This window comes from Liolophura sinensis, chromosome 7 (genome assembly GCF_032854445.1).
Source record: "Liolophura sinensis isolate JHLJ2023 chromosome 7, CUHK_Ljap_v2, whole genome shotgun sequence".
Lineage (NCBI taxonomy): Eukaryota > Metazoa > Mollusca > Polyplacophora > Chitonida > Chitonidae > Liolophura > Liolophura sinensis.
In genome coordinates, this window is record NC_088301.1 from 12,630,857 (window position 1) to 12,657,132 (window position 26,276).

Below are 26,276 nucleotides of genomic sequence, written 5' to 3' on the forward strand. Positions count from 1 at the left end.
TAGGAATGTCGGGAAATTGCTGGGTGTGTTAGCACGCACTTGCTCGGGCATGAGGATTAAGAGTGCTATCTCACGTATCTGTCATCTTTCAGCATTCTGCGCATCCTTGGAAGTTCATGCATGAGAAAATTTCGTAACCGTTGGTACCTGTACATAAAGCCCCCAGCTAACTGTTAATCCTGTTCATCAGAGATTAGTGCGGAGTGGTTATAGGCCTAACGACGGAAACATTCGGGAGGGCAACATTCCATTGACGTCCCCATGGCCTGTTTATGTTTGCGAATTATATCAGCTGTCGTGTTAACAGGCAAGAACAGTACAGTAGGGCTCTGCCCTGGATGTAGAATCGCGGACACGCTTTTATCGTGAGAAAGGTTGGCCAGGGAGTTCAAGGACGATGATCGACATCTGCCAGTCCACTCCTGACCGACTTATACGATTCAAAAACGCACAAGAATAACGTATATAGGGTATGTTATCAAACTTTCACACGGTACTCTGCGGCCTTCAGTAAGGTGTGGGTCTATCTACGCTTCTCTGTGCACAATAGGCCTACATATAAAATATCATTTCACGCACGTTATTGAACTATTACTGCTGGAATTAAGTGGCCGAAGGGATTAGCAGGCCAGCTTGGCGCAATGGCCCAGACGCCTCCCAGCAATGCGGTAGCTTTGAGTTCAAGACCAGCTCATGCTGGCTTTCTCTCCCGTCGTACGTTTGAAGGTCTGCAGCAACCTGCGGATGGTGGTGGATTTCTTCCTGGCTCTATCCGGTTTCCTCCAACCATATAATGCTGGCCGCCGTCGTACAAGTGAAATATTCTTGAGTACGGCGTATAACACCAATCAAATAAATAAAATGCTGGAATTAAAGCGCCCATATATGTTCACTTATTTCTACATATAAGTACATTTTCAGTCCTTGATATCTTAAAGTGAAGTCAGTACAAGGTGATGCTTAGAATATAAAATACTACATCAGTCATCACTTGCATTTCAGACATACATGTAGACATGCTGATGTCAAAGGTGGAAAGTTTGATATATAGCAGGTATGTTAGCTTTGAGAGTGTTTTTTTGTTCTAGTTTCTTTGGTAAGCCTAATGTGTATTTGTCTCCAGTTTTAACACGTGGCACTTCAGAGGCTTTATAGGTTCTTAGCAGAATAACAATGGTCTCTTCCTTAAGAGTTTCACTTATACACGTCCATGACCATAATTGGGGTGATGAACTAAATCGTGATTATGATGATATCGTAAGAACCGTACGGTAGAGGAATGGTAATTTTCTTGCAAAATTTACAAGCAAGGAATTCATCAGCGCTTTCGTAACTCTGAACTAGTGGCTAACTTTGTTGTTCAATATACGAGATTTAAATATTTATTTTCAGTGTAGCAGTGCTCAATAATTTTTGTGCTTTAACAATACTCACTTATTTCCCAATACCCGTAGCAGGCATGGTTAAATAAGCTGTCATCAGGCTTCCTACCAGTACTTACATTTTCCCCACACCCACAGTAGGCATGGTAAATATCACCAGACTCCTTAGCAATATTCGCTTATTTCTCTATATCCGCGGTAGGATTGGTGACTATCATCAGACTTCTTAGCTATACTCGCTTATTGCTCAATATCAGCAGTAGGCATGATGACTATCATTAGACTTCTTGGCTATACTCACTTACTGTCCTATGCCGCCAGTAGACACGTCGGCTATCATCAGACTTTTAGGCTATACTGACTTATTTTCCTGTATCCGCAGAAAGCATGGTGACTATCATCAGACTTCTTAGCTATACTCACTTATTGCCCTATATCCGCAGTAGGTATGGTGATTATAGTCATCTTGGCTATAGTCTCTTACTGCCCTATACCGGCAGTACGAATGGTGACTATCATCAGACTTTTTAGCTATACTCGCTTATTGCCCTGTATCCGCGGTAGGCATGTTGACTGTTATCAGACTTCTTGGCTATACTCACTTACTGTCCTATACCGGCAGTAGACATGTCGGTTATCATCAGACTTTTAGGCTATATTCACTCACTGCCCTGTACCCGCTGTGGGCATGGTGACTATCATCAGACTTTTAGGCTATACTGACTTATTGCCCTGTATCTGCAGTAGGCATGGTGACTATCATCAGACTTCTTAGCTATACTTACTTATTGCCCTATATCCGCAGTAGGTATGGTGACTATAGTCATCTTGGCTATAGTCACTTATACCGGCAGTACGCATGGTGACTATCATTAGACTTCTTAGCTATACTCGCTTATTGCCCTCTATCCGCAGTGGGCATGTTGACTATCATCAGACTTCTTGGCTATACTCACTTACTGCCCTATCACAGCTGTGGGCATGGTTACTATCATCAGATTTCTTAGCTATACTCACTTTTTGCCTGTATCCGCAGTAGGCATGATGACTATCATCAGACTTCTTGGCTATACTGACTTAAAGTCCTATACTGGCATAAGATATATCGGCTAACATCAGACTTTTAGGCAATACTGACTTATTGCCCTTTATCCGCAGTAGGCATGGTGACTATCATCAGGCTTCTTAGCTATACTCACTTATTGAGCTATATCCGCAGTAGGTATGGTGACTATAGTCATCTTGGCTATAGTCTCTTACGGCCCTATACCGGCAGTACGCATGGTGACTATCATCAGACTTCTTAGCTATACTCGCTTATTGCCCTATATCCGCAGTAGGCATGGTGACTATCATCAGATTTCTTGGCTACACTGACTTAAAGTCCTATACGGGCAGTAGACATGTCAGCTATCATCAGACTTTTAGGCTATACTAACTTATTGCCCTGTATTCGCAGTAGGCATGGTGACTATCATCAGACTTCTTAGCTATACTTACTTATTGCCCTATATCTGCAGTAGGCATGGTGACTATCATCAGACTTTTTAGCTATACTCGCTTATTGTCCTGTATCCGCAGTAGGCATGTTGACTATTATCAGACTTCTTAGCTATACTCGCTTATTGCCCTATATCCGCGGTAGGCATGGTGACTATCATCAGACTTCTTAGCTATACTCGCTTATTGCCCTGTATCCGCAGTAGGCATGATGACTATCATCAGACTTCTTGGATATACTCATTTGCTGTCCTATACCGCCAGTAGACACATCGGCAATCATCATATTTTTGGGCTATACTGACTTATTTCCCTGTATCCGCAGTACACATGGTGACTATCATCAGACTTCTTAGCTATACTCACTTATTGCCCTGTATCCGCAGTAAGCATGGTGACTATCATCAGATTTCTTGGCTATACTGACTTAAAGTCCTATACCGCCAGTAGACACGTCGGCAATCATCATATTTTTGGGCTATACTGACTTTTTTCCCTGTATCCGCAGTACACATGGTGACTATCATCAGACTTCTTAGCTATACTCACTTAATGCCCTATATCCTCAGTGGGCATGGTGACTATCATCAGACTTCTTAGCTATATTCGCCCATTGCCCTGTATCCACAGGAGGCATGGAGACTATCATCAGACTTCTTATCTATTCTCGCTTATTGCACGCATTGTGAGTATCATCAGACTTCTTAGCTATACTCGCTTATTGCCCTGTATCCGCAGTAGGTATGGTGACTATAGTCATCTTGGCTATAGTCTCTTTCTGTCCTATACCGGCAGTACCCATGGTGACTATCATCAGACTTCATAGCTATACTCGCTTGTTGCCCTGTATCCGCAGTAGGCATGTTGATTATCATCAGACTTCTTGGCTATACTCACTTACTGCCCTATACTGGCAGTAGACATGTCGGCTATCATCAGACTTTTAGGCTATATTCACTTACTGCCCTTTACCCGCTGTGGGCATGGTGATTATCATCAGACTTCTTAGCTATAATCAGTTATTGCCCTGTATCCGCAGTAGGCATGGTGACTATCATCATACTTCTTGGCTATACTGACTTACTGTCCTATACTGGCATTAGACATGTCGGCTATCTTCAGACTTTTAGGCTATACTGACTTATTGCCCTGTATCCGCAGTAGGCATGGTGAGTATTATTAGACTTCTTAGCTATACTCACTTATTGCCCTATATCCGCAGTAAGTATGGATACTATAGTCATCTTGGCTATAGTCACTTATTGTCCTTTACCGGCAGTACGCATGGTGACTATCATCAGACTTCTTAGCTATACTTACTTATTGCCATATACCTGCAGTAGGTATGGTGACTATTATCAGACTTCTTAGCTATACTCGCTTATTGCCCTGTATCCGCAGTAGGCATGCTGACTATTATCAGACTTCTTAGCTATACTCGCTTATTTCCCTATATCCGCAGTAGGCATGGTGACTATCATCAGACTTCTTAGCTATACTCGCTTATTGCCCAATATCCGCAGTGGGCATGGTGACTATCATCAGACTTTTAGGCTATACTGACTTATTGCCCTATACCCGCACTAGACATGTAGACTATCACCAGACTTTTAGGCTATACTCACTTACTGCCCTATACCCCCACTGGGCATGGTCATTATCATCAGACTTCTTAGCTATACTCGCCGACCTTTATAGCACTGTTGGTAGAGCGTCCGCTTTTGGGGTGGTAGATCCAGGATCAATCCTAGGTCGTGTCACTCCTAAGTCCTTTAAAGAGAAGTTGTAACTTCCACACTCTGCGTTCAGCTAAGTGGGGTGGTTGACCTGTATCAGTATTTGGGTCACAGTATAATGGCTCGGGCGGGGTGTTTACTTGCCTTCGGTCTCAGTGAATCAGCACTTGATAACACAGGGGTGAAAATCCGTCCTGCAACAAAAAGGCACATTGCATACACCCAGAAGGATTCCTTCGTCCTCATATGACTGAAAAATTGTTGTCGTGCGACGTTAAACCCCAAGCACTCACTTCAATCTTTCTGGCTTTATTCACGTATTGCCCAATATCCGCTGCAAGCATGGTGACTATCACCAGACTTCTTAGCTATACTCATTCGTTGCCCTATACTCGCAGTAGGTATGGTGAGTATCATCAAACTTCTTAGAGATCGAACGTTTTGTAAATTATTGTTTGCGCCAGCCCATTTTAAATCTGTCCACACATAAATCTGCATATCAATTAGCATAATTTGCACAGCAATCCCATCTTTTACTATCGTGATATCTGTGTCCTTTTGCAGCGACGGTCGTTATGACCCAATGATGTGTCCCTTGGCCACTTTAAATTTTTCTTTACATTAATGTGCATATTAACGTGAATGTTTTTGTTAAATGTTAAATGTTTTGAAGTATTGTGATTTTGTATCTGCAATCTGTCATTGCTGGGCTGAAAGTAAAAAGGCGAGTAGATGCTGTTACCCGACCAACCCATTAAAATGCATTAACCCAATTTATTGTTGTCACACTTTCTGGAATCACACCCCTCAAACCCTTTCAAACACTTAACAAAACGTGATCGAGAACAATTGGCCATTGCTTGCAGACAAAAAGTACATGTTAAATCCAGTTAATCACGGTACCTCCGTTCAGTGGAAAAATGGGACCGGAAAACTAGGCTGTTAGACTGTTAATGACATCAGGGTACGAAGTTAACCATATTACTTTTCCTTGGTATGAGTAAAGGCACGACAAGGGACCAGCGGCCACATCATGGAAGGTCAATCTACCTGGTAATCGCATAAAATGTAGGGCAAAGTGGGAAGTTTTTATCGAGACAAAATTTGACATGACCACGGCATGAATAACTACACTCAGACGTAAGATTTATTGTCACTTTAAAACTAGCTGCAGGTCACAACTTTGCTTTCTCTTTTCAAATGAAACTTCCACTTATACTGCTGATGAGTGGTGTGCTGAGAATATCCGTATACAGGAATGGTGGAATTCGATTGTAGATTGACAAACTGATATAGATTAAACTCCTCTGAGGGAAACGCAAAGAAGGATAAGGGATGATGTTCATAGCATATTATAAATTCTGTTTATTAAGGAAGTATGAAATGAAGAAACAGGCCTTATGGACAATGTGTTTAACGAATTAGATCTTATAATGGGTGTTCGCGCTTCAGTACTTGTCAAATCCCCAGTGATGTCGTCCTGATTGAAACTGTGGGGTAGTTGGCATATAGAATATAGCATCTCTCCATCGCCATGCTTGACGATGCTGACAGTGCGGGCGAGATCAGTTCTGTGGATGCGGCAGTGAGGTGTGTCCGTGTAAATCATGGCGATTGAGGACAAGGTACGTAAAGAATATGTGAAATTCACCCAATGGATGTTACCTTATAAAGCATGGATTTTTATACTGGTTTTCTTTTCATTACAAAAAGCTAATTCATACATTACACACCTTAACTATTACGGAAAAAGCATACTAAAATACATAATGGTAGCCTGCATTGAAGCCCCTTTGCCGATTTACGTGCCGAGTTTGTTGCCAACATTACTTGGCATAACTCCTCATAAAAATCGGGTAGAAATTCGGTATTACTCGGTATAACTCGGAAAAAAGAAAGGAAGAAGCACTGCATTACTCGATGTAATTGGTGAAAATCGGAGAGAAAATCGACGTTACTCGGCACGACTCGGTGTGCCTCGTGTGGACCCGAGGACATGTCCAAAACATTCGCGAGGGCAAGATACTTCGATATAACTCGGCCACGTGAAGAAATGGTGTCAACTTGCCCAGTTGTTCAGGCTGCCGAGGACTTTTATCGTTGCTCCTTGGCAATGATTTCAAACCCTGCAGCATATCTGGCACAGTTAGACCAGCGTGTTTCATTGACTTTATGGGAAGAGTTTCTTTGTAATAAATCATTTCCACAGTTCTCAGGTGGATAGTTATTAGCAGTTTGTTTTCTTCACTTTACAGTCTGTTCACTTGGGACGTATGGACCGGACTGTGAGGAGAGATGCGGGGATTGTGTTGAGGGACAATCTGTCTGTAACACAACATCAGCGCACTACCCAGAAAGAACACCTATATGCATGCTCGGATACTTGGGCTCCAAATGCGATACAGTGTGTAGCGAGGTTTAATTTATCAGATGTGAGACGCCGTCAATACTATGGATAATAGTTTTGGATGTTGGCCTGTTTTATCACTAATGAGCGCCTACATTATTGACGAAGCAATCTCAGAGGTAAGGGTTGAACTGGTCCATTTTTTGTGTGACAAGGCTGGTTAGGCAAGATATAAGCATGACATAAAAAGTACTCAAAAGTTTAAAAGTTGTTAATTTCTTAGCTCCGTCATGTAAGTGAAATATAAATGAAAATGTGTCTATTTAACAAATCTCTGAATTAAATGAAAGCTGGAATCCCCTTCGAATGCGTTCGTCTTAATCTCGCAAGGTTATATTTTTGCAGTACTGTTGAGTGCACTGTACAGGCTCTGTACCGCAGCCCTTTGTTCCTAATTTGGTACAATAATACATACTGGCAATAGTCAAGGTTGTACTTAAATATCACGTAAAAATGCTCATCTTATGATCACAAATACTTTGTATCTTTTTGTGTTCTTCGTAAAAACATACCTTAATTCTTAATAATTTACATTTTAACATCACTTTGCCTAACTGACATATCATGGCAACACGGAAAATTTTGGCACAATTCTGATCTGGTTCCCCGTGATTGTGCTGGGGCTGTAATATTGTTATATATATAATTAGCCTAATATCGTTATATACTTTTCATATTTGTCAGCCAGTTTAACGACGCAAAATAATATGGGTGTTTTTGAAGGCAGTGCAGCTGGAGACGCTGTTATACTGGTTTTTATCGTGTTTGTCATTGTTATAGTCTGGTAAGTTGGAATTTTACACACATTTCTGTCATACTTTGATACATTTCGATTTTTCAACTTATTAAAAAATCTTGGTTCAATATTCAGTAGTATGGCTTAAATGACTATTCAGAGTATAGGCAATGTAACATCCAGATAACATCACCATTCTAACATCACACCGTTGTTGAAATACTATCAGCGAGTTAAACGCAGTCATGAAGTTTAATAAAGTAATAAACAACTTCGAAATGTCACCGTAATTTTACAACGACCCACTCTGTGCAGAAACTATTTGAGTCCGTTCTCAAAGAAAGCAGTTTGCCTGATTCCAAGAATAAACAAAGCTCACTTTATTGCGGGATCAAGAAGCTGCACCACAAAAGGTTTATCTCTCAACGAAGGTACTGTAAGAAGTAAGGTCCTTTTGGATAAAGTAATCTACTGTGTAACTGCAAAAAGTCAGGCCTCCACTGTTTGTGGATCCTAAAAAACTTACAACGTCTCGGCTTGAGATTTCTGTACTCTCTATAGTACTGTTCCTCACAAAGACTTAATTGATAGAATTTGCATTTTGCTTAAAATTTACGAATGTAACATCGTAATCATATCCCTTTTTTTGTTTAAGCAGAGTTTTGGAACTTTTTCTTTCAGGAGGCGATATAAGCGAAATGCACAGAATCAAGGTGTTTCGGCGTCAGGACCATTCTGTACTCCAAACCAAGAGAGGTCCGCCTCTTCAGAAGCTACTGTTGGAAACGAGGCACACTTATATACGGTGCATACCGCAAACAGCTGGGAAGATAACCCTTGTGAAGTAATTTCTGATAAAACATTGGCGATTCGCCTAGTTAATACGATATCTCTGGGTTTGCTTTGACAGTAAACTAATTCGGCAACAAAGCATGGCAAACAGTACCAATATATTAGGTGTACACCAAACGTAATAAACAGCGGTATTATCACAAATGAAGCTAATATACACACTGGCACTTGTATCCAACCAATATAGCAAAATAAAATACTACAATAAATGGTGCCCTTGGGCAGTATAATGAGCTAAAGGTCTCTCACTTGCCATCTTGACAGTAACGAAAGCTGCGTACCTGCCTCTCGCTCATCATTGATATTTCACCGAATTGTTCAAATCCAACATCACTATACATCTAGACGGCTCGTTAAATATTTATTCTTACTTCTTGACCATCCTTGGCCCCAAACACTCCTGGTATAAGCGTTTATCATTCCTGAACGAACCGGACACTGATCACACAAGGCCGTCTAACCTTACCTCATAATATTATCCGCCGAAACTAGGCAACACTCTATTACGCCACAAGGGCTATGTATTCCACGTGATGAACAGTATAGTGAATATTTGATGGGTCAGACAGGTGTGAGATAATTGGGAAGATTATCCCCACGTTTTATTTTCTTTATATCGGTACGGTTTTAAAACTTTTATTGAAAAATAAGGTAAATGGCCTTACATTTCCGAGGACATTGAACGGGGATTACAGATGTAGGCCTATATACTTACCTTTATATTTTTGTATGCTGACGATACTAGCGTTCTGGTTGAATCTGAAATTGATGTTTCTGATGCATTTAAGGCATTTAAAAATCAGTGTAATCACTGTAATCATTGTAACCAATGGATTATGATACTTAGAAAAACGCAAAGATCACACGTACACTTTGATAAATTTAGAGGGTGTAAATTGAAATTTTCGATACTATGGCTTTGGGAGTGTTGAAGTGAAGTTTAATCAACCAAATTTAATCTAACCAATCAACCAACACACTGTTGGTTATATCACGTAAAGTCAATATTTGTCTTTACCTGTGGACTATACCCTTTCTTTTTATAATCAAATGATGCACCAAATTTGGTTATATCCTTGTGAGTTTTGGGGGTATCAGAAAGTTATAATTATTTTAATTGTTATCTTATATTTAGTAGGGGCCTCCGTGGCTCAGTAAAGAAAATTATGTTCTTTGTGGCGAGGGGAGTGTTTTCCAGGTATATCCTTGTTGGTAAGCGTATTATACCATATTGGTTAAGAATAATGAAACCATATTGGTTAAGAATAATGAAACCCTATTAGTTAAGAATAATGAAACCATATTGGTTAGGAATAATGAAACCATATTGGTTAAGAATAATGAAACCATATTGGTTAAGAATAATGAAACCACATTGTTAAGAATAATGAAAGGTCTCAAAACGATGTTACTCAAGTTTATTATTGAAGAAACGTTCATCCATAATGTGTAACATTTGCTTTGTGTTCCGTCATCAATAAACACGCAGTTCATCAACTCTGCTGCCATTGTGGACAGCAAAGAGCGTAGTACTAAGATAAACTAACGAAGGAATGTATTAGTAAATACACGACTTTCATAGACCGGAGTTTACGGCGCGCTGTACATCACTGAATTAGACTATCTGTCTTTTATGCACGTTTACCTTTAAAGAAAGCTTAACGTTACAAAGACAAGAATAGTTGTTCAAAGTCTTATATCACTAATACGGCAAACAAATCAAAGCACATACCTTTTACCAACAGGCAACGGTTATCGCACAGAGTCGAAGTCGGTGCAAGGGGGGTAACTCTAAATACACTTTGGAATCAAAAATACATATTTGGCGAACAATGCTTTCAGTTCTTGATTGAAATTAAGTAGCGGTATATAATCTGAAATTACCAATAAAAGGTGACAGCAATTCAAGACAATGGAAAGGTGAACATGTAAGTTATTTCCAGGCATCACTAAGCACATTTCAAAAACAACCACCGTAAACAACAAGAACTGAATCTTTTGTTAATAAAGCTGAAAACTGATCTACAGCAGGATGTGACTTGTAAAAAAACAGGCAAACTTTCTTGACATTAAACTATTTACCACTTATCTCACACCCTTCCATTAAAAAGGTATCAAGTTCACAAATGTCGACCTCTTTAATTTTCTCCGCTGTATGTCTGCTCCAAACAACTTTTTGTGAATCACATTTTGCAGTAGAACTTTTACTTCTTGAAATATTCTTGAGTACGGCGTAAAATACCTATCAGTTAAATAAATAGGTCAATATCTTCTACTTTCATTGCGATAAAAATATTGTTTCATGAAAAACAGGTGCATGTTGTATTAAGTACTCCAAAACAATACGTGTACACAGCATGGTTCTTATGTTCTTTTTGTACACCTGCTGCGTTAACCTAATGACAAGAACACTTCACTGTACAATAAAAAAAAATTACCTTATCGATCGAAAGTGATTAACGGCTTCGATTACAGAAGTTTCCTCAACCGTGAGCAATTGGATCACCGCTTTTAATCCAGCGTAACTCTATGTAACTGTCAGACGTCAGGTTTTTTTAGAGCTTCCGAAACAAGAAAGCATTTCATTTTGGTACGGAGCTGGCTCAGACTGGGAAGTGATAAAGCAATTGCTAGAATACGACCTTAAACTTGTATGGTCGTAGCATAGTGAAAATGAGTACAGTGACAAAAGCTATCACTTCCCGATTGCTCGTGTAAAATTATGGATACATATAGGTATTCAGCTGTACCGAGCGGTTTATCGAAAGCTCGTGTTAATACAACGATGTTAATAACTACATCGAAATGTCGCGTTAATAAACCAAGAAGTTGTATATCCATAAGAATGCTTTGTTTAGCGCACTTTTATCTCAATTTCTAAATGCCACTCAAACATGTCATGCTGACATTTGTTGCATCGTAACAATTTTCACAGGCATTCGTTTTTAAACTTTTTAACGCTCACTAAATATGGAGGCACCATCAACACCAATCATCATCATCGATATCACTTTACAGTAATCAGTTATAAAGCAGAAGATAAACCAATACCACATAATAAGTGTCAGTTGCCCACCCGTCACTTGGTGGTATGTCTCAGGTTCACATTGTACTGATTCCATGTACAAACTTGATTTTACTGGTCCCAAAAACATCACGAAAGTCATATTTTATACTGAAATGCTAGTTCAATTGGATTTCCCCTACAGCATTGCCGTTATAGTCATCAAAGGTGAACGACACAGGAATTTGAGAACAATAAAAGTATATATTTAAAAAGCATAAAAATGAAACCATTCAGTTGTGAAAGTCATTAATTAAGATTTATTTATTTATTAATTTGATTGGTGTTTAACAACGTATTCAGGAATATTTCACTTATACGTCAGCATTTATGGTAAGAAGAAACCGAGGAAAACTCCACGTCAATCCGCAGGTTGTTTTCAGGTGAGAGGCACCTGGGTCATTGCATCGCGGTGGCAAGCTAACCCTGCAATAAGTAAGAAAATTAACATATTGAATAGAACCTACGGAATAGACCTAAGCCAATCATGAAATAATTGGTCATTTGTAACGCTGTGTAATCATAATTCAAATAACATCGACTTCGGACAGTCGGGCAGTGTGTAATAACATCGACCTCGGACAGTCAGGCAGCATCGTCCGTGTCTAAAAACATGGACATCGGACAGTCAGGCAGTATCGTCCGTGTCTAAAAACATTGAGCCTCAGACAGTCAGGCAGTATCGTCCATGTCTAATAACATCGACCTAGGACATTCAGGCAGTAACGCCCGTGTCTAAAAACACTGACCTCGGACATTCAGGCAGTATCGTCCGTGTGTAATAACATCGAACTTGGACAGTCAGGCAATATCGTCCGTGTCTAAAAACATTGACCTCGGACAGTCAGGCAGTATCGTCCGTGTGTAATAACATCGAACTTGGACAGTCAGGCAACATCGTCCGTGTCTAAAAACATTGACCTCGGACAGTCAGGCAAAATCGTGCGTGTGTAATAACATGGACAATGGACAGTCAGGCAGTATTGTCCGTGTGTAAAAACATCGACCTCGGACAGTCAAACAATATCGACCGTGTCTAATAACATCGACCTCGGACAGTCAGGTAGTATCGTCCGTGTCTAATAACATCGACCTCTGACAGTAAGGCACCATCGTCCGTGTGTAATATCATCAACCTTGGACAGTCAGGCAGTATCGTCCGTTCAGTAACATCTACCTCGGACAGTTAGGCAGTTTCGTCCGTGTATAAAAACATCGACCTCGGATTGTCAGGCAGCTTTGTTCGTGTCTAAAAACATCGACCTCGGATAGTTAGGCAGTATCATCCGTGTATAATAACATCGACCTCGGACAGTCAGGCAGTTTCGTCCGTATATAATAACATCGACATCGGACAGTCGGGCAATTTTGTCCGTGTCTAAAAACATCGACCTCGGACAGTCAGGCGGCTTTGTCCGTGTGTAATAACATCGACCTTGAACAGTCAGGCAGTATCGTCCGTGTATAATAACATCGACCTTGGACAGTCAGGCAGTATCGTCCCTGTGTAATAACATCGACCTTTCACAGTCCTCGTCCTTGAAGATCATGACAGCAAAGGGGCCTCCGTTGGTTAGCGCGCTAGCGCGGCGTAATGACCCAGGAGCCTCTCACCAATGCGGCCGCTGTGAGTTCAAGTTTAGCTCATGCTGGTTTCCTCTCCGGCCGTTAGTGGGAAGGTCTGGTAGTAACCTGCGGATGGTCGTGTGTTTCACCCGGGCTGTGCCTGGCTCCACCCACCATAATGCTGGCCGTCGTCGTATAAGTGAAATATTCTTGAGTACGGCGTAAAACACCAATCAAATAAATAAATAAATAAATCATGACATTCTGGATATTCAAGCTGTGAGATAATACGGATTGTTTTCCACCAAACATTATTTTATTCACTGGGAAAATTTTGAGTCACAACATTTCCCTAATCTACGGTTTTTTGCATGAATTGACAAATCTGAACAACATATCCCTATCGCTTGTGGCATTACATGTTGGAGTTTTTGACGATTACCTAATAAAGATCCACCAAGAGCAGCAATAATATCATTATCAACAACAACAAAAATATTGCAATAAATCTTTGATGTGTGATTTTGGCAAATATTACCACACGTATCGCCAGTAAACCATAAACAATAAAAATCTAATACAGCAACTTAACATACGCTATACATATTATGCATCTTTGTAAGATACATAAAATATACGCAACAATAGCACTGGAACAGGAGAATGGGGTCCCTTTATAAGTCCGGTAAGAGAACACTTTCTCGATCAGGACCAGCTTAGGGTGTGCAATAGCGCTGGGATTTCAGAACACTTCGTCCAGCTTAATGTGTGACACACGCGCTGAACATCAGCACTGGGAGCTCAAGGTCCCTTGAGGAAAAACTTTACCCAGCTTGGAGTGTGACACGCGATGAACATCAGAGCTGTGACGTCAAAGGTCCTTATGGAGAACACTTTGTCCAGCGAGTGTGACACACGGGCTAGAACATCAGAAATGTCAGCTCACGGGTCCGTATGAAGAACATTAGTCTTTCCTAGAGTGTGACACGCGTAAAACATCAATCAAATAAATAAATAAATAAATCAAATAGACTGTCGCACATACGTTAAAACATCTGGACAGTGAGACCAAATGTCCGGATGGAGAACACTTTGTCCATCTTACAGTGTAGCACACGCACATGAACAGCGGGAGTGTGGTCATTTTGCCCAGCTTAGAGTGTAACGCACGCACTGAAACGTTAGAGCTGTGAGATCAAGGGTCCGGGACATTTTTCTCCAGTTCAGTGTATGACGCACCAACTGGAAAATCACAGCTGGGAGCAAGAAGACATTTTTTACAACTACGGTCGTTCTAAGTGACTCATTGGCACTGGGGTATCAAGGTAACCAGTCCGGCTGGAGAAGAGTTTTCAAACAGGGCAGCTTAAGCGTTCCCTTGTCCGCTGGGACATCAGAACCGAGAGCCGACAAAATAACTTGAACACTGGACAGTCAATAATACCTGAAGACAAACTTCTGAGTCCAACACAATTTTCAGATACAGTCCAGAGAGTGCCTAGAACACGCCTTGTGTCTTTACCAACATCACTGAAAACTGTTGACTGCTTCCGTCCTATTTTCGTACTTTATATACTTTCGTAGTTCTTTGGTGGTTTGTGTTCTGCGTCGTTTTTGGAGATTGAACGATTATTGACCTGGAACGTCCTTACTGGTTGATGTTCAGCAACGGTATATGAATGTCTGTTTCGACGCATAGATTAAAACGAACAGGTATTTCGTAAAGGAACATCCCTTTAGGAACCAGGCGTTCTGACCATAGATTCTGTCAATTTGTCACCAGTATTTTTCTCGAGTCATTTGACCGCATGATGCCCGCGGTTATCACTTGGAACACAATTTAATGACACTCTTGTTATCAGTCCTCACAAGCTGGCAACTTTAACCTCATCCTGACAGCTTGGACTATCTCTGTAAGAAAAGCAATTGACAAACGTTACATACTGATTATAAACATGTGTTTATTTGTAAATCCGGTCACATCAACGTTTCCTTATCTTTTCGTATGTATGTAAATTAGTTGACGATTATAAGTACTTAGTTACAAAAGAAATGGAAAGTTTATGAAAGTTAATGTGCCTCAATTTAATACATGATTTGACAAAACAAGTAGTCATATCTCGAATTGTATGTGTCAATGTTTAATACCTAGGATTCTTATAATATTAACCTTCGCAAAACCCACCTGAAAGAAACAACTAATGTTTGTGGAATATATTTCAGCCAAAACTTATATTCTTAATCGTTCAAGTTAGATTGTAGTTTGATATTAGTAAGGCCGTGTGCACGTCATCGAAGCAATTAGAATTACTAATAAGGTCCATACGTTATCGATAGCTATGATGGTCTATCTAGAGGTGAACGGACAGGCAGGCACATATTCTACAGATTCACGTACAACTATGTGCACAGATAAACAGAGAGAGAAGCGGAGAGTCAGACATGTGAACAGATTCGCAGACAGGCGGAGGGACACTGAGGTCGTCGACAAGTGGAGGGCGGACAGACAGATATGTGAAAAAAAACAGATACAATTAGGCAACGGCTAGGATTACTTCGGAGAATTCGATTATTTTTAACCGCTGGCAATACAACTATACTACAGTGTTGTGATATCTACTTTTGACTAATGTGATACTGTGTATAGTACCTGTCCTACTATACACATTTAGAGAAACTACACCGATTGCAAAACAGAGCTGGTAAAACAATTCTTCCGATACCGTTTGATAGTTAATATTTTTCACTTTTTTAATGAATTCAGGTGGCTTATATTAACAGTAAAACTTTATTTTCATTCTACAGTTTTAATGTTTAAGTGCGTTAATAATGTTGCACATAAATACCTGTCACAGAATTTGAATACTGTAATTAATGCGTATAATACGAGATTAGCAGAGAGAAAGTTTTCACAAGATCCAAAATTCGTTTTGAAAGCTGATCTTAATTTTAAAAAATTCATCCAGACTAAATATTTTTAAAGAGAATTTAAAAGACATTATGAAAAGGACTGTAAATATGTTGTAATTCATTTATGTATTTCTTATTACCTATTTTTTATCAATTTCCATGTATGCATTTTTATTATACACGTTGTTCTTGATTTATATACTCTTCATGGTGCAATAATTAAAAGCCTTATATTTACCATGTGAGCAAGAATTCTTACTATATTATACATAAGTTAGTCATTATTGTTAATTTATATAAATATATGCCTTAATATTGTTTTCGTTTCCCCGGGCTCTGTCCGGTTTCCTCTCACCATAATGCTGGCCGCCGTCGTATAAGTGAAATATTTTTGAGTACGGCGTAAAACATCAATCAAATAAATAAATAAATAAATAATATTGTTTTCCTCGTCAGGGCCTCTGGAAATCAGCTCTACACTAAAAGAGTAACCCTGGTTAAATGAAGGTAGTCCACAGTCATGTGGACAACACATGGACTAACACACAGTCGTGTGGACAACACATGGACTAACACACAGTCATGTGGACAACACATGGACTAACACACAGTCATGTGGACAACACATGGACTAACACACAGTCATGTGGACAACACATGGACTAACACACAGTCATGTGGACAACACATGGACTAACACATAGTCATGTGGACAACACATGGACTAACACACAATCATGTGGACAACAGACGGACATACAGACAGGCAAAAAAAACAGAAACACTGACAGACAAATACTTAGGCAGACAGATAAACAAGCCTCATAAGCTGTCTTATATACTCGAAGGGCAATTAAATCGACCTTGAAAACAATGCAATTAGACTGGCTACGATTCTATGTGCTATGTTTTTCCGCCATCCCTTCTTTGCCAGTAACATTGTATTGTGCATAGCAACACGCATGTAAATGCAATAAACTTATCAGAGGTTTCCTTTCCAAAAGTAACATATCATCATGCTAAACACAATGGCAATTCACACTGACAAAGTACCGAAGTATTATTCTGACATTGCTCATATATATATATATATATATATATATATATATATATATATATATATATATATATATATATATATATATATATATATATATATATATATATATATATATATATATATATATATATATTCTCTAGAAACAAATCTGGGTGCCAAACGTCGACGTAGTCGACATGGCCTTGAAACGCAAAAATAAATAATGTGTTCACATACTTTGATGACCTCAACTTAATTTGTTCCGAAAACAAAAAAGGAATGATGAGCTGTACAAAACATAAACAGTTTTGGAATGATGTTTTTGGAATCTATTTTGCATGATTGAACAGCTGTCAACAATAACTTCTTCACGCAATAACAATACTATTGAAAATACCAGGAGATGATCCAGCTTATGCTGATAAACATGAACCAATTAAAAGTAGGATTAGGCTGTTCAACACGTGCGCTAAACCAGCGACGCCACTGTTTTATATGTTATAAAATGGTATGGATTATTATGTCCAGTTAGTTGTCTTTCGTACATATAAGCATGAACAGAATAACTGGCTGAGAAGCTTTGTCCGGATAAACTCACTAGACGAAGAATTCCCTCTTCTGACACAACAGCAACAGGTTTCCAGAAATGACATTCTAAATCTCTCTGAAAAGCAAGAAACAAAACTTACAACGTAAAACAAGACACTGAAAAGAACACAGAGAACGGCTTGCGTGTTAACTAATTCCCTCTCGACAAAAAAATGGATAGAATATTTTCTTAAGGGAAAAGATGCATGAAATTATGCTGTAACTGCCGCAGATGTTGTAGGTGTGAGCCAGGACCTTCGGGATTCAGAACAAACATTTAATCATAGCTAGTAACAACTTTCTGTTTTGTGTTTAGAAATATTTTTCTTATAAAGTTGAGTGGAATGTAATTAGGACTTCCAACATAGAGAGAAAAACCAGACCAACGACGACAGTGTGATAGCTGGCAAATGGCCATACATAAACGATGAAATACGGCTTCTTGTCAGTTTACCTTAATTAGGGTTTTATTCTCACTGTTCATGTAAATGCATTAATGGCAGCAAATCACACGGAGCAGAGCGAACGTGCAGATCATACTGTTGCCTCTCGTTCTCGCTCTACAATCTGACACCTCACAACACAGAGAGAATAACCACTCCGATTAGAAAATTACATGAATCTACGGTGGAAGGAGCTGTACTTTGAGCGCGTAAAGAGAGATTTGACCAAACGAGCATTGAACTAAACACTCCAGTGTCGTGGTTAAGATACTTCTCTTTAATTTGCCGATATCTTCAATAAATACCTTTGGTCATACCTTAGATTCGTGTCTTGCAATCCCCGACCACAGGACACAATGCTTTTGTTGAATCTCAGGATGTAATATCGAGCCTTCTAAGCTGCTCCACATCAAATGTTACCCGGCACTTTATGACAATTTGCGGGTGGCTAAGTTCGTAGTTCATTTTCGGTGGTCTTAGGTGAAGTATAGCTAAGATAATATGTTTTTCGCTGATATGACACACTCATCTAGATCACGTCGATTTGATGATATGTTTCCCAAGCGGTAGCTTTACTCCCCACATTCGGATTGTCTAAACCCATAAAACTGTTTGCCCTCGCATATTAAGTGAAATATTCCTGACGTTGGAGTTAAACATCAGTCTATCAATAAGTTAACTCAAATTACACCCGCTTTTTTGTAATCCGTTCTCGTAATACATACAAACATTCTTCGTATACAGATAAACAAATTTCACGAGAGTGGACATCAATATACAGACGGGTCCTGCATATGGCGGGTACATGTCTCGCTTTGGAGCATTTTTTTTCAGATCATGTGTGTTATATGACGATTTCAATTAACGTCACAAGTTATTACTGCAAAAAATAGTGTGTCAAGGTTATTCCATCAAACGCCTTCTCTCTAAGTTCCTTACGTTTTACAGTGATAATCGTTTCCTTATAAGTAAATAATGACACAGTGATTCTCAGCGAAACTGAGATACAAATGAATTAACCTATAAAGACTTATTTCACTCAGTCTCCTAGAACATACCTTACGGCTTTCTAACATCACTTAAAACTGTTGACTGCTTCTCTTTGCATGATTCTGTTCTAATTTCGTAGCTTTGTATACTTTTTTTAGTTCTTTGGTGGGTTGAGTTAAACTTCGTTTTGGGAAATGGCCTTCATATTATCGACCATAATACGCCTGATGTACAAATGTTTGTTTCCACACATAGATTCTAGTACTTCACTGTCTCTCAAGCATCATAATTATAACTTCACTTTTCTACCTATACGTGATCACGCAATGCGTAATGACTATGTTTCCATTGACTTTCTGCTCTTAGCATCTTTTTTAACGCTTCAGCATCGGATTCGTCCTTCGCAGAAGCCTATTCGAATCTAACGGTTCCCATATAGTACGGTTTCTGTGAAATGATACGCTTTATCTTAAAGTCACGGTTTTGTTGTTAAAGATATGATTAGTAAAAGTGCAAAATGAATCCCAGGACATCAATCTAAAACATATACGTAGTCTGAAAAGGCAGATGCTTCTATTTAACGGGTATCCTGGGGTGACAATAGAACTGAGCATTATGCAAGAGATACCGGGAAAAATACCGGGTAATAACCCCGGGTGTGGAAAGTACGGGGTTGAGATTAACCAAAACTGCTCTGTGGCCGACTAACCTTTCCTCAATCACGCTAATTAAACCCCAGACATAGCAACTAGTCCTGGGTCTGTAAACGCAATCCAAACCATCAGACCAGACCCATATACATGGTAATACCAACTAGTGAAGAAAATAGTAAAACTGGTACGTCAGTTTTGTGTATAATGAGAAGGTGATAAAATGTTTATATGCACATGAAGTGCCTGCTAATTCATCAGAAGAGACAAGAACGCAAAACAAGTCAGTAAAGAAAGAACACTGGAAGGTTGATCTCGGTGGGAAAGGTGTACATGCGCAAGTCAAAAAGGTAACATCTCCTCATATAGATATGTAGAGCATGGCACAGACAGAAATGCTGATACTTTAACCAACTTTCACGAAATATTACGTATCAGTTCGTAACTACCATGTTGAAGCAACGCCTATAGTGTTGGTTGCTATAATAGTTATGTGCACGTAAATAAAGATCTTCGTGTAAGTTGGTCCTAATGTCGACTTCACTTAGTTGTAGCTACAAATACTATACCAAAATCCATCCGTAAACACATTTGCTTATTTCCACAACTTGTCGGTTGGACAGAGTGAAAGATCTTAATGGTGCGTTAAACATGAAGAACGTGTATTTTTTCAACAACATAATGTTTTCGGATGTAATTAAATTATTCGCCGTTGTAGATTATAACTGATGGTAAAACCTGAGGTACTTACCACTCATGAAGTTGTATATTATAGGGTTGAGAGCGCTGTTGACATAAATCAGAAGGTGACCAATTATGACGAGCTTTACTTTTACGTCAGAATCCCAGCTTTCTTTTGGTAAATGCAAGCTGCAAAGAAATATAAGCATATTGTTCCTACAACACATAAAATGTGGAAAATGTACAGCAAAAATCAAATCGTAGTAAAAAAGGAAATGCATTTCAAGGCAAAGAAACACTAATTCGAAGTATAATTGTGTAGGCATACATGTATTTGTCAGATGAAAGGTCATTTAGCACTTTACAGGAAATACAATCTGTTTTAACCAAGTAAACTTTAGTTATAACATTGTACACTATACACAGGTCTTTTTTTGTCACACTGTGACCAGTGACATAACATTAGGTTTTTCACAATTAACACAATACATTCGCCGAATGGACCTTGAATGAACCATTTCCGGTACAAAAAAATAATGCGAATGTGACGCCATTATAACTAATGGATTATAACAGAATACTATTCAGTCTGAATTTTAAAAGGATGTTAACCGGATGAAAAAGCTCTTAAGAAACATAAATCTGCCACAAACATTATCTTAGTGTTTTCGTTGCCTCTCAAATCTATAATCCTGATATTTCAAACATATACCCGAACTGTTTACATTTACAAAACAACATATAGTTCTGCTAGAACTGAATGGATCGAAAAACAGTTCTTTGTAATAACAGACATCACTGTATCGTTATATTACAACGGTTGTGTTTATGGGGAAGGGAATCTGAATAGAACTCAGATATCTACATGCATATGAAAAGCCTGATGACGTAGAGTGGCTATAAAACTAGCCGAAGCTAATTTCGAACATATGGCTTTCGTTTCGATCACAGGCTCGGAATTTCGGACAGCATCCGTTAGTTCCCTTGACCATCAGGGCCTTGGGGAAAATACAGTGCTGAAACTTACTTGTGTGGCAATTTGCACAAAATAACTACGGATATGGATAAAATAAAACGCTAATAAAAAATCTTGAGTATATGTAATAGAAGCTGCCCTCTTATTTAGGTTGTATTCTTTCGGTGTAGAAAGGACATGGTACGTTTAGGTGAAGAATCAGCCATATACAGAGGTACGATGAGAAAATGCAAATTTCAAAATCTGAGCACATTTCTGTAAATTTCCACATCAGAAGTATAAAACTTGGTCGAAGCATTCATAAAAATTGCATGCTGGTAATATAATAGCAATTGATCGAGAGTACATGTTGGGCGGTTTACTGCTAACTAGCCATCTATTTTATGGCCGTATCACTTTTATGGGTGATTCGACCAAGTTTGTACTTCTGATTTGGAAACTTACAGAACTGTGCTGGATTTTGAAATTTGCACTTTCTTATTGTACCTGTCTGGAGTCGATTCTCCGCCTTACCATACAAGGTCCATTGGTATTGCTTCCTGTCAAAAGACCTTTTCTGAGGTGATCGGTGTGAACCATCCATCATTGTCTCCGTGCACTGTTCACCACTCGGGTGAATGGAGCACATATATATTCCTCATTCTGGTCGAAATACGTGACCTTTGTGCAAAGAAAACCTGTTTTACACGCCACTTATCAGATACTCCTGTTACCTCACCTGTTTTAACAGCATACCATCGGGTACTCTGTTTCATTGGCTGTGATATCTCGAGACAGAGGCGCTATATTCAAAAATTGTTATCTGCTAGAGAGAGCGTATTACTCTGCTATGACACCACCTGTGCTAGGAGAGTGAAAACATGCCGTTTATATTTTTAACACAGGTAAAGGGTATGTAGGTCGATGTGGACATGACGGACAAAACACCTATGACAACACCACGAAATGTAATTGAGGCAGTTTTTCCTTCTTCACGTAGGGAATAATTTCCAAAATAAGAAATTTTCTATATTCTATATAGAAAATTAGACAACTATATCCAAACACACACTCAAGCAATTCGCCTATTTAGGTCGAACGTTTCTTACTTTGGTAATGCGCGACAGGCAAAGTTAGGTCACGAACGGATGAATGTTAAAATAATGATACTTGTGGCTGTACGCTATACGGTCATGTTAGTGAGAGATTCCCCAAATCCGTGATCCATAAATAGCCGACCTTCCTGCGAAAACGAGACTGTCATGATTTAAAGAGAAATCTGCCAACACTAACTTAGAAAGGTACAATAGGGAAACATTGGTGTTGACGTTGTCAAGCGTCTGGGCTTGACTATCAGACAGCAACAGTATTTTCTATTTGCTCGTGGAGATTCGCACTGTTCAAAGATAATTATTGACAAGCTAATTTGGTTTCTTATTTGACTGTGTAAAGTCTTCACCCAACACCATTTTGGTGTTGGAACTCATTAGAAAGGGACATTTTTTCCTAAATGTAGCCATTAATCCTACATACATGTACATACAAGTAAGCAATGTACGAACATGTATCTGCTCCACGTTCATGCAGCTACTGGACAAGCAATATGACGCAGTATTGAAAAACCTTGTTGATAAATCCAAGGAAACTTTTTCGAGTGTACCCGGTATTTCAATAAGAAAGCGAGGCCTGGATTCCTACACAGCATTTCATACACAGATGGCCCTGATCTCGAACGACAGGATCCGATTCCTAAAAAAGATCTGTGACGTAATGCACAGTTCACACGTTCAATATAATGTATACCTAGTATATATATATAAATAACCAAAAGCTGAAATTGTGGGAGCTTTACTTTATCTTAACGCTTGATAGGCGTGCCCAATATCAGCTCTTAAGGCACATCAATAAGTGTTAACTTCAGATTTCAAATTTTGACTTAGGTAAAATCCAGGAAACGGTCCGTGGTCCATTAGATTACACGTCCATGAACAGCACAGACGGCAGATTTAGATCTTCTTCACTCAAACACAATCAGTTTTGGGATTATGTATACAATTTGATTGACAGGTGCTTGATGACGTACTAAAGTATATTTTACTTATATGACGGCTGCCAGCATTATGGTGGAAATGAACCGTGTAGCGTCCTGGGAAAACACACGACCATCTGCAGATTACTGATAGACCTTCCCACGCACATCGTGTGTTGGACTTGAAGTCATGGCTATCGCTTTAGTGGGATGCTTCTGTGTCATTTTAAATATTTCAGCGAAAAATACTCACTGCAAATGCAAGATTATGTGGTGCACAGAGAAACAGCAGAAGAAGCAAACAACAACAGCGAATAACATCTTAGCGGTCTTCCGTCTCTGGGTAAGCTGGGCCTCGAAGCCACCTGTTGTCAGACCGCTGGGTTCTGCAAAAACAAGGGCATAATAACACGACAATTAGGCCAAGGGGATATCCTCTGAATCACCTCTCTTATCACACAAAAACAGCTATGACTTAACACGAGGTTATCTTTTGGGGCTTTAAGCTGCGAGAGGTGGGGCTTCGTCTTTTGAAGTGTGCAGCATGAACAAGTAGTTTGTATGTCACAACAATGGCAATTATTTTCGAGGCAACATATGCATTAAAACATTCGCTGAGAGTGGCGGTGATGCATGTTGAGAGAAATGCAGTCAACGTTATTCACCCAAAGCAGATGAAGCTCACTGAAGCTGTCCGTACAGAGTACATTCAGGCTTACATTTACATGTACATACATTTCATCTGAGTATTTTCAAGTTTTCTTTCCCTGGTTTAAAAATAATATGCAACATTTATCCTGGGCTTTCCAAATCAGTTTACAGAATGAAAATCTCTCATAACAGTATGTCTTCTACTATATTTTCAAAAGCCAAACCATGTAACCCAGAGCCTTCTACTAAAAACTCGCCATCTAAAGTGGGGAGTCACATGGAGTTAGGTAGTTGTATAGTTGTCTATTACCTATTTGCTTTTCACTCTATTTATTTACATGATATGTGTTATTTTTGCCGTACTCAAGAAAATTCACCTTAGAAACTGGCTCGAATTAAGCACTAAAGAAATCACATTGTTTTTACTTATGGTATATGTACTCTATATGATGCCTAACAAATAAGTGATAGAAGACGAATATTTGCTCTAGCGATAATATGCGTCTTGTACATTAGTTTACAGTTACTTGTTCTTCTGACCTACTAAAACCACCTTTCTCCGTCAGGATAAAGACAAAACTAATCAATAACCTGGCATAACTGATCAAAATCTAGACGTTGCTCAAGGGAAGTTGACAGATGTTTTGATCTACCAGGGCAATTTTCGTCACCGTTGATGCAGTGTTTAATGACTATAACAGTCAAAGTAGACTGCAGCTTGCCTGGGATGTTTGGATGTTAAAATCAGATAGATGTTCCTAGATAGATCGATATGCTAATAGTTGTTTTAGAATAATGTTGGACTAGAATAAATTATTTACTCTAACCTACGACTTTAATTTCCTATGACGATTGTTTACACTGGGGAGTTCCGTGAAGATGTAAACTTACCTCCTGGAGACAGATTGTTTATGGGACTTGTCCACAGACAACGAGCAATCTTGAAGTATGCCACACCCATAATCAAACACGGCAAAACGAAAAACGTGAAGGTGTAAAAATAATGAAATGCATTGGAATGTTCCACTGTGCAGTTTGACAATAGATCTGTGATGTTTGCCGGGAATTTGCGTAGGATCTTCGAGTAAAGTAGGTCCGGAATCGCGGATGCAAGGGAAATGATCCAGATGGACAGGATCATAGCGCATGCGCGCTTCCTGGTGGCTTCAAACTTAAGCGGTTCACACACGGCGTATAGTCTCTCAATGGATATGAAGGTTAGCGTGAGAATGGACACCATGGGGGATACCCTCTGAAAGACAAAATATAAATAATTTATTTTCGCTGGATTTAAACCATGTTCAAGCTTAGTTTCACTACAAACGGATAACAGGTGACCTGGGTGAGGAAACAATGTAGAACTCCATCGAACTCTGTACCTCCTCCCTATTCAATATTAGGATCAAAATATAGAAATTCAACAGTGAGCTGTCTCTGCAAGTGGTATTTCTATTACAAAACAGTGGAGGTTTGTGGTGAATCCTCGCTACACATAACGAAATCATTTCAATTTTCTAATGAAATGGCACTGTCGCCCCTGAGCATGTTTTGACGGTGGGCGACACCAGTGATCTAAACTGCTACGGACTTTACTGTAGACCCTGTGTCCAAAACTGCTAAATTTGAAACTGTCTACTCGTTTTAGTATATCTTATCTCTTGTAGTATATGATCTCACGGTAATACGATTTTAGAGATGGATGTTACACAAAGTACTCACCACGTCCATTGCCCTGCATTGTATTTGCTTTTAAACTATTATGACGTCACCCGAGGCAATGAGTTCTTGGTGTCGAAACAAAGCTTATGGATTTTAGCGGCAGTCTAGCAAACCAAGAGAGGAGCGGCGTGGAGTGTCCCGGGGTGGGGGAGTTATTATGTCGAATCTACCAAACACGATCTCTGTCTCAGTTACAGTATATTGCCACTTTGACAACACTCTCTTGCTTGGTGACAGTTCTGAATCAAGGTTTTGAAACAGGTCATTGCTCTAGTTCCCGGGTGTTTTAATTACGAAGCCAACTCTCTAACCTTTCCACTATCTTCGAACGTTCTGAATCTGTTTGCCCCCTCTGCGATATGCATGTACGTATTAGCA

General features: G+C 39.3%; 1 protein-coding gene across 2 annotated transcripts in view; it reads right to left on the bottom strand.

Moving 5' to 3' along the window:
* Nucleotides 1–13,266: 13,266 nt before the first annotated feature.
* The window catches only part of LOC135471611 (orexin/Hypocretin receptor type 1-like), a 36,699-nt gene continuing 23,689 nt past the window's right edge, over nt 13,267–26,276 (bottom strand). Inside the window, exons 2-6 of one of the 2 annotated variants that reach the window (XM_064750902.1) lie at nt 25,071–25,431; nt 23,782–23,914; nt 20,615–20,733; nt 17,791–17,856; nt 13,267–15,154 (exon numbers count right to left, since the gene is read on the bottom strand). In XM_064750902.1, coding sequence (XP_064606972.1) covers nt 15,102–15,154; nt 17,791–17,856; nt 20,615–20,733; nt 23,782–23,914; nt 25,071–25,431 — 732 coding nt within the window. In that variant the 3' untranslated portion in view covers nt 13,267–15,101. Of the gene's footprint in view, nt 15,155–17,680; nt 17,857–20,614; nt 20,734–23,781; nt 23,915–25,070; nt 25,432–26,276 lie in introns of those variants that run through there. The other variant, XM_064750901.1, reaches the window with a different exon arrangement.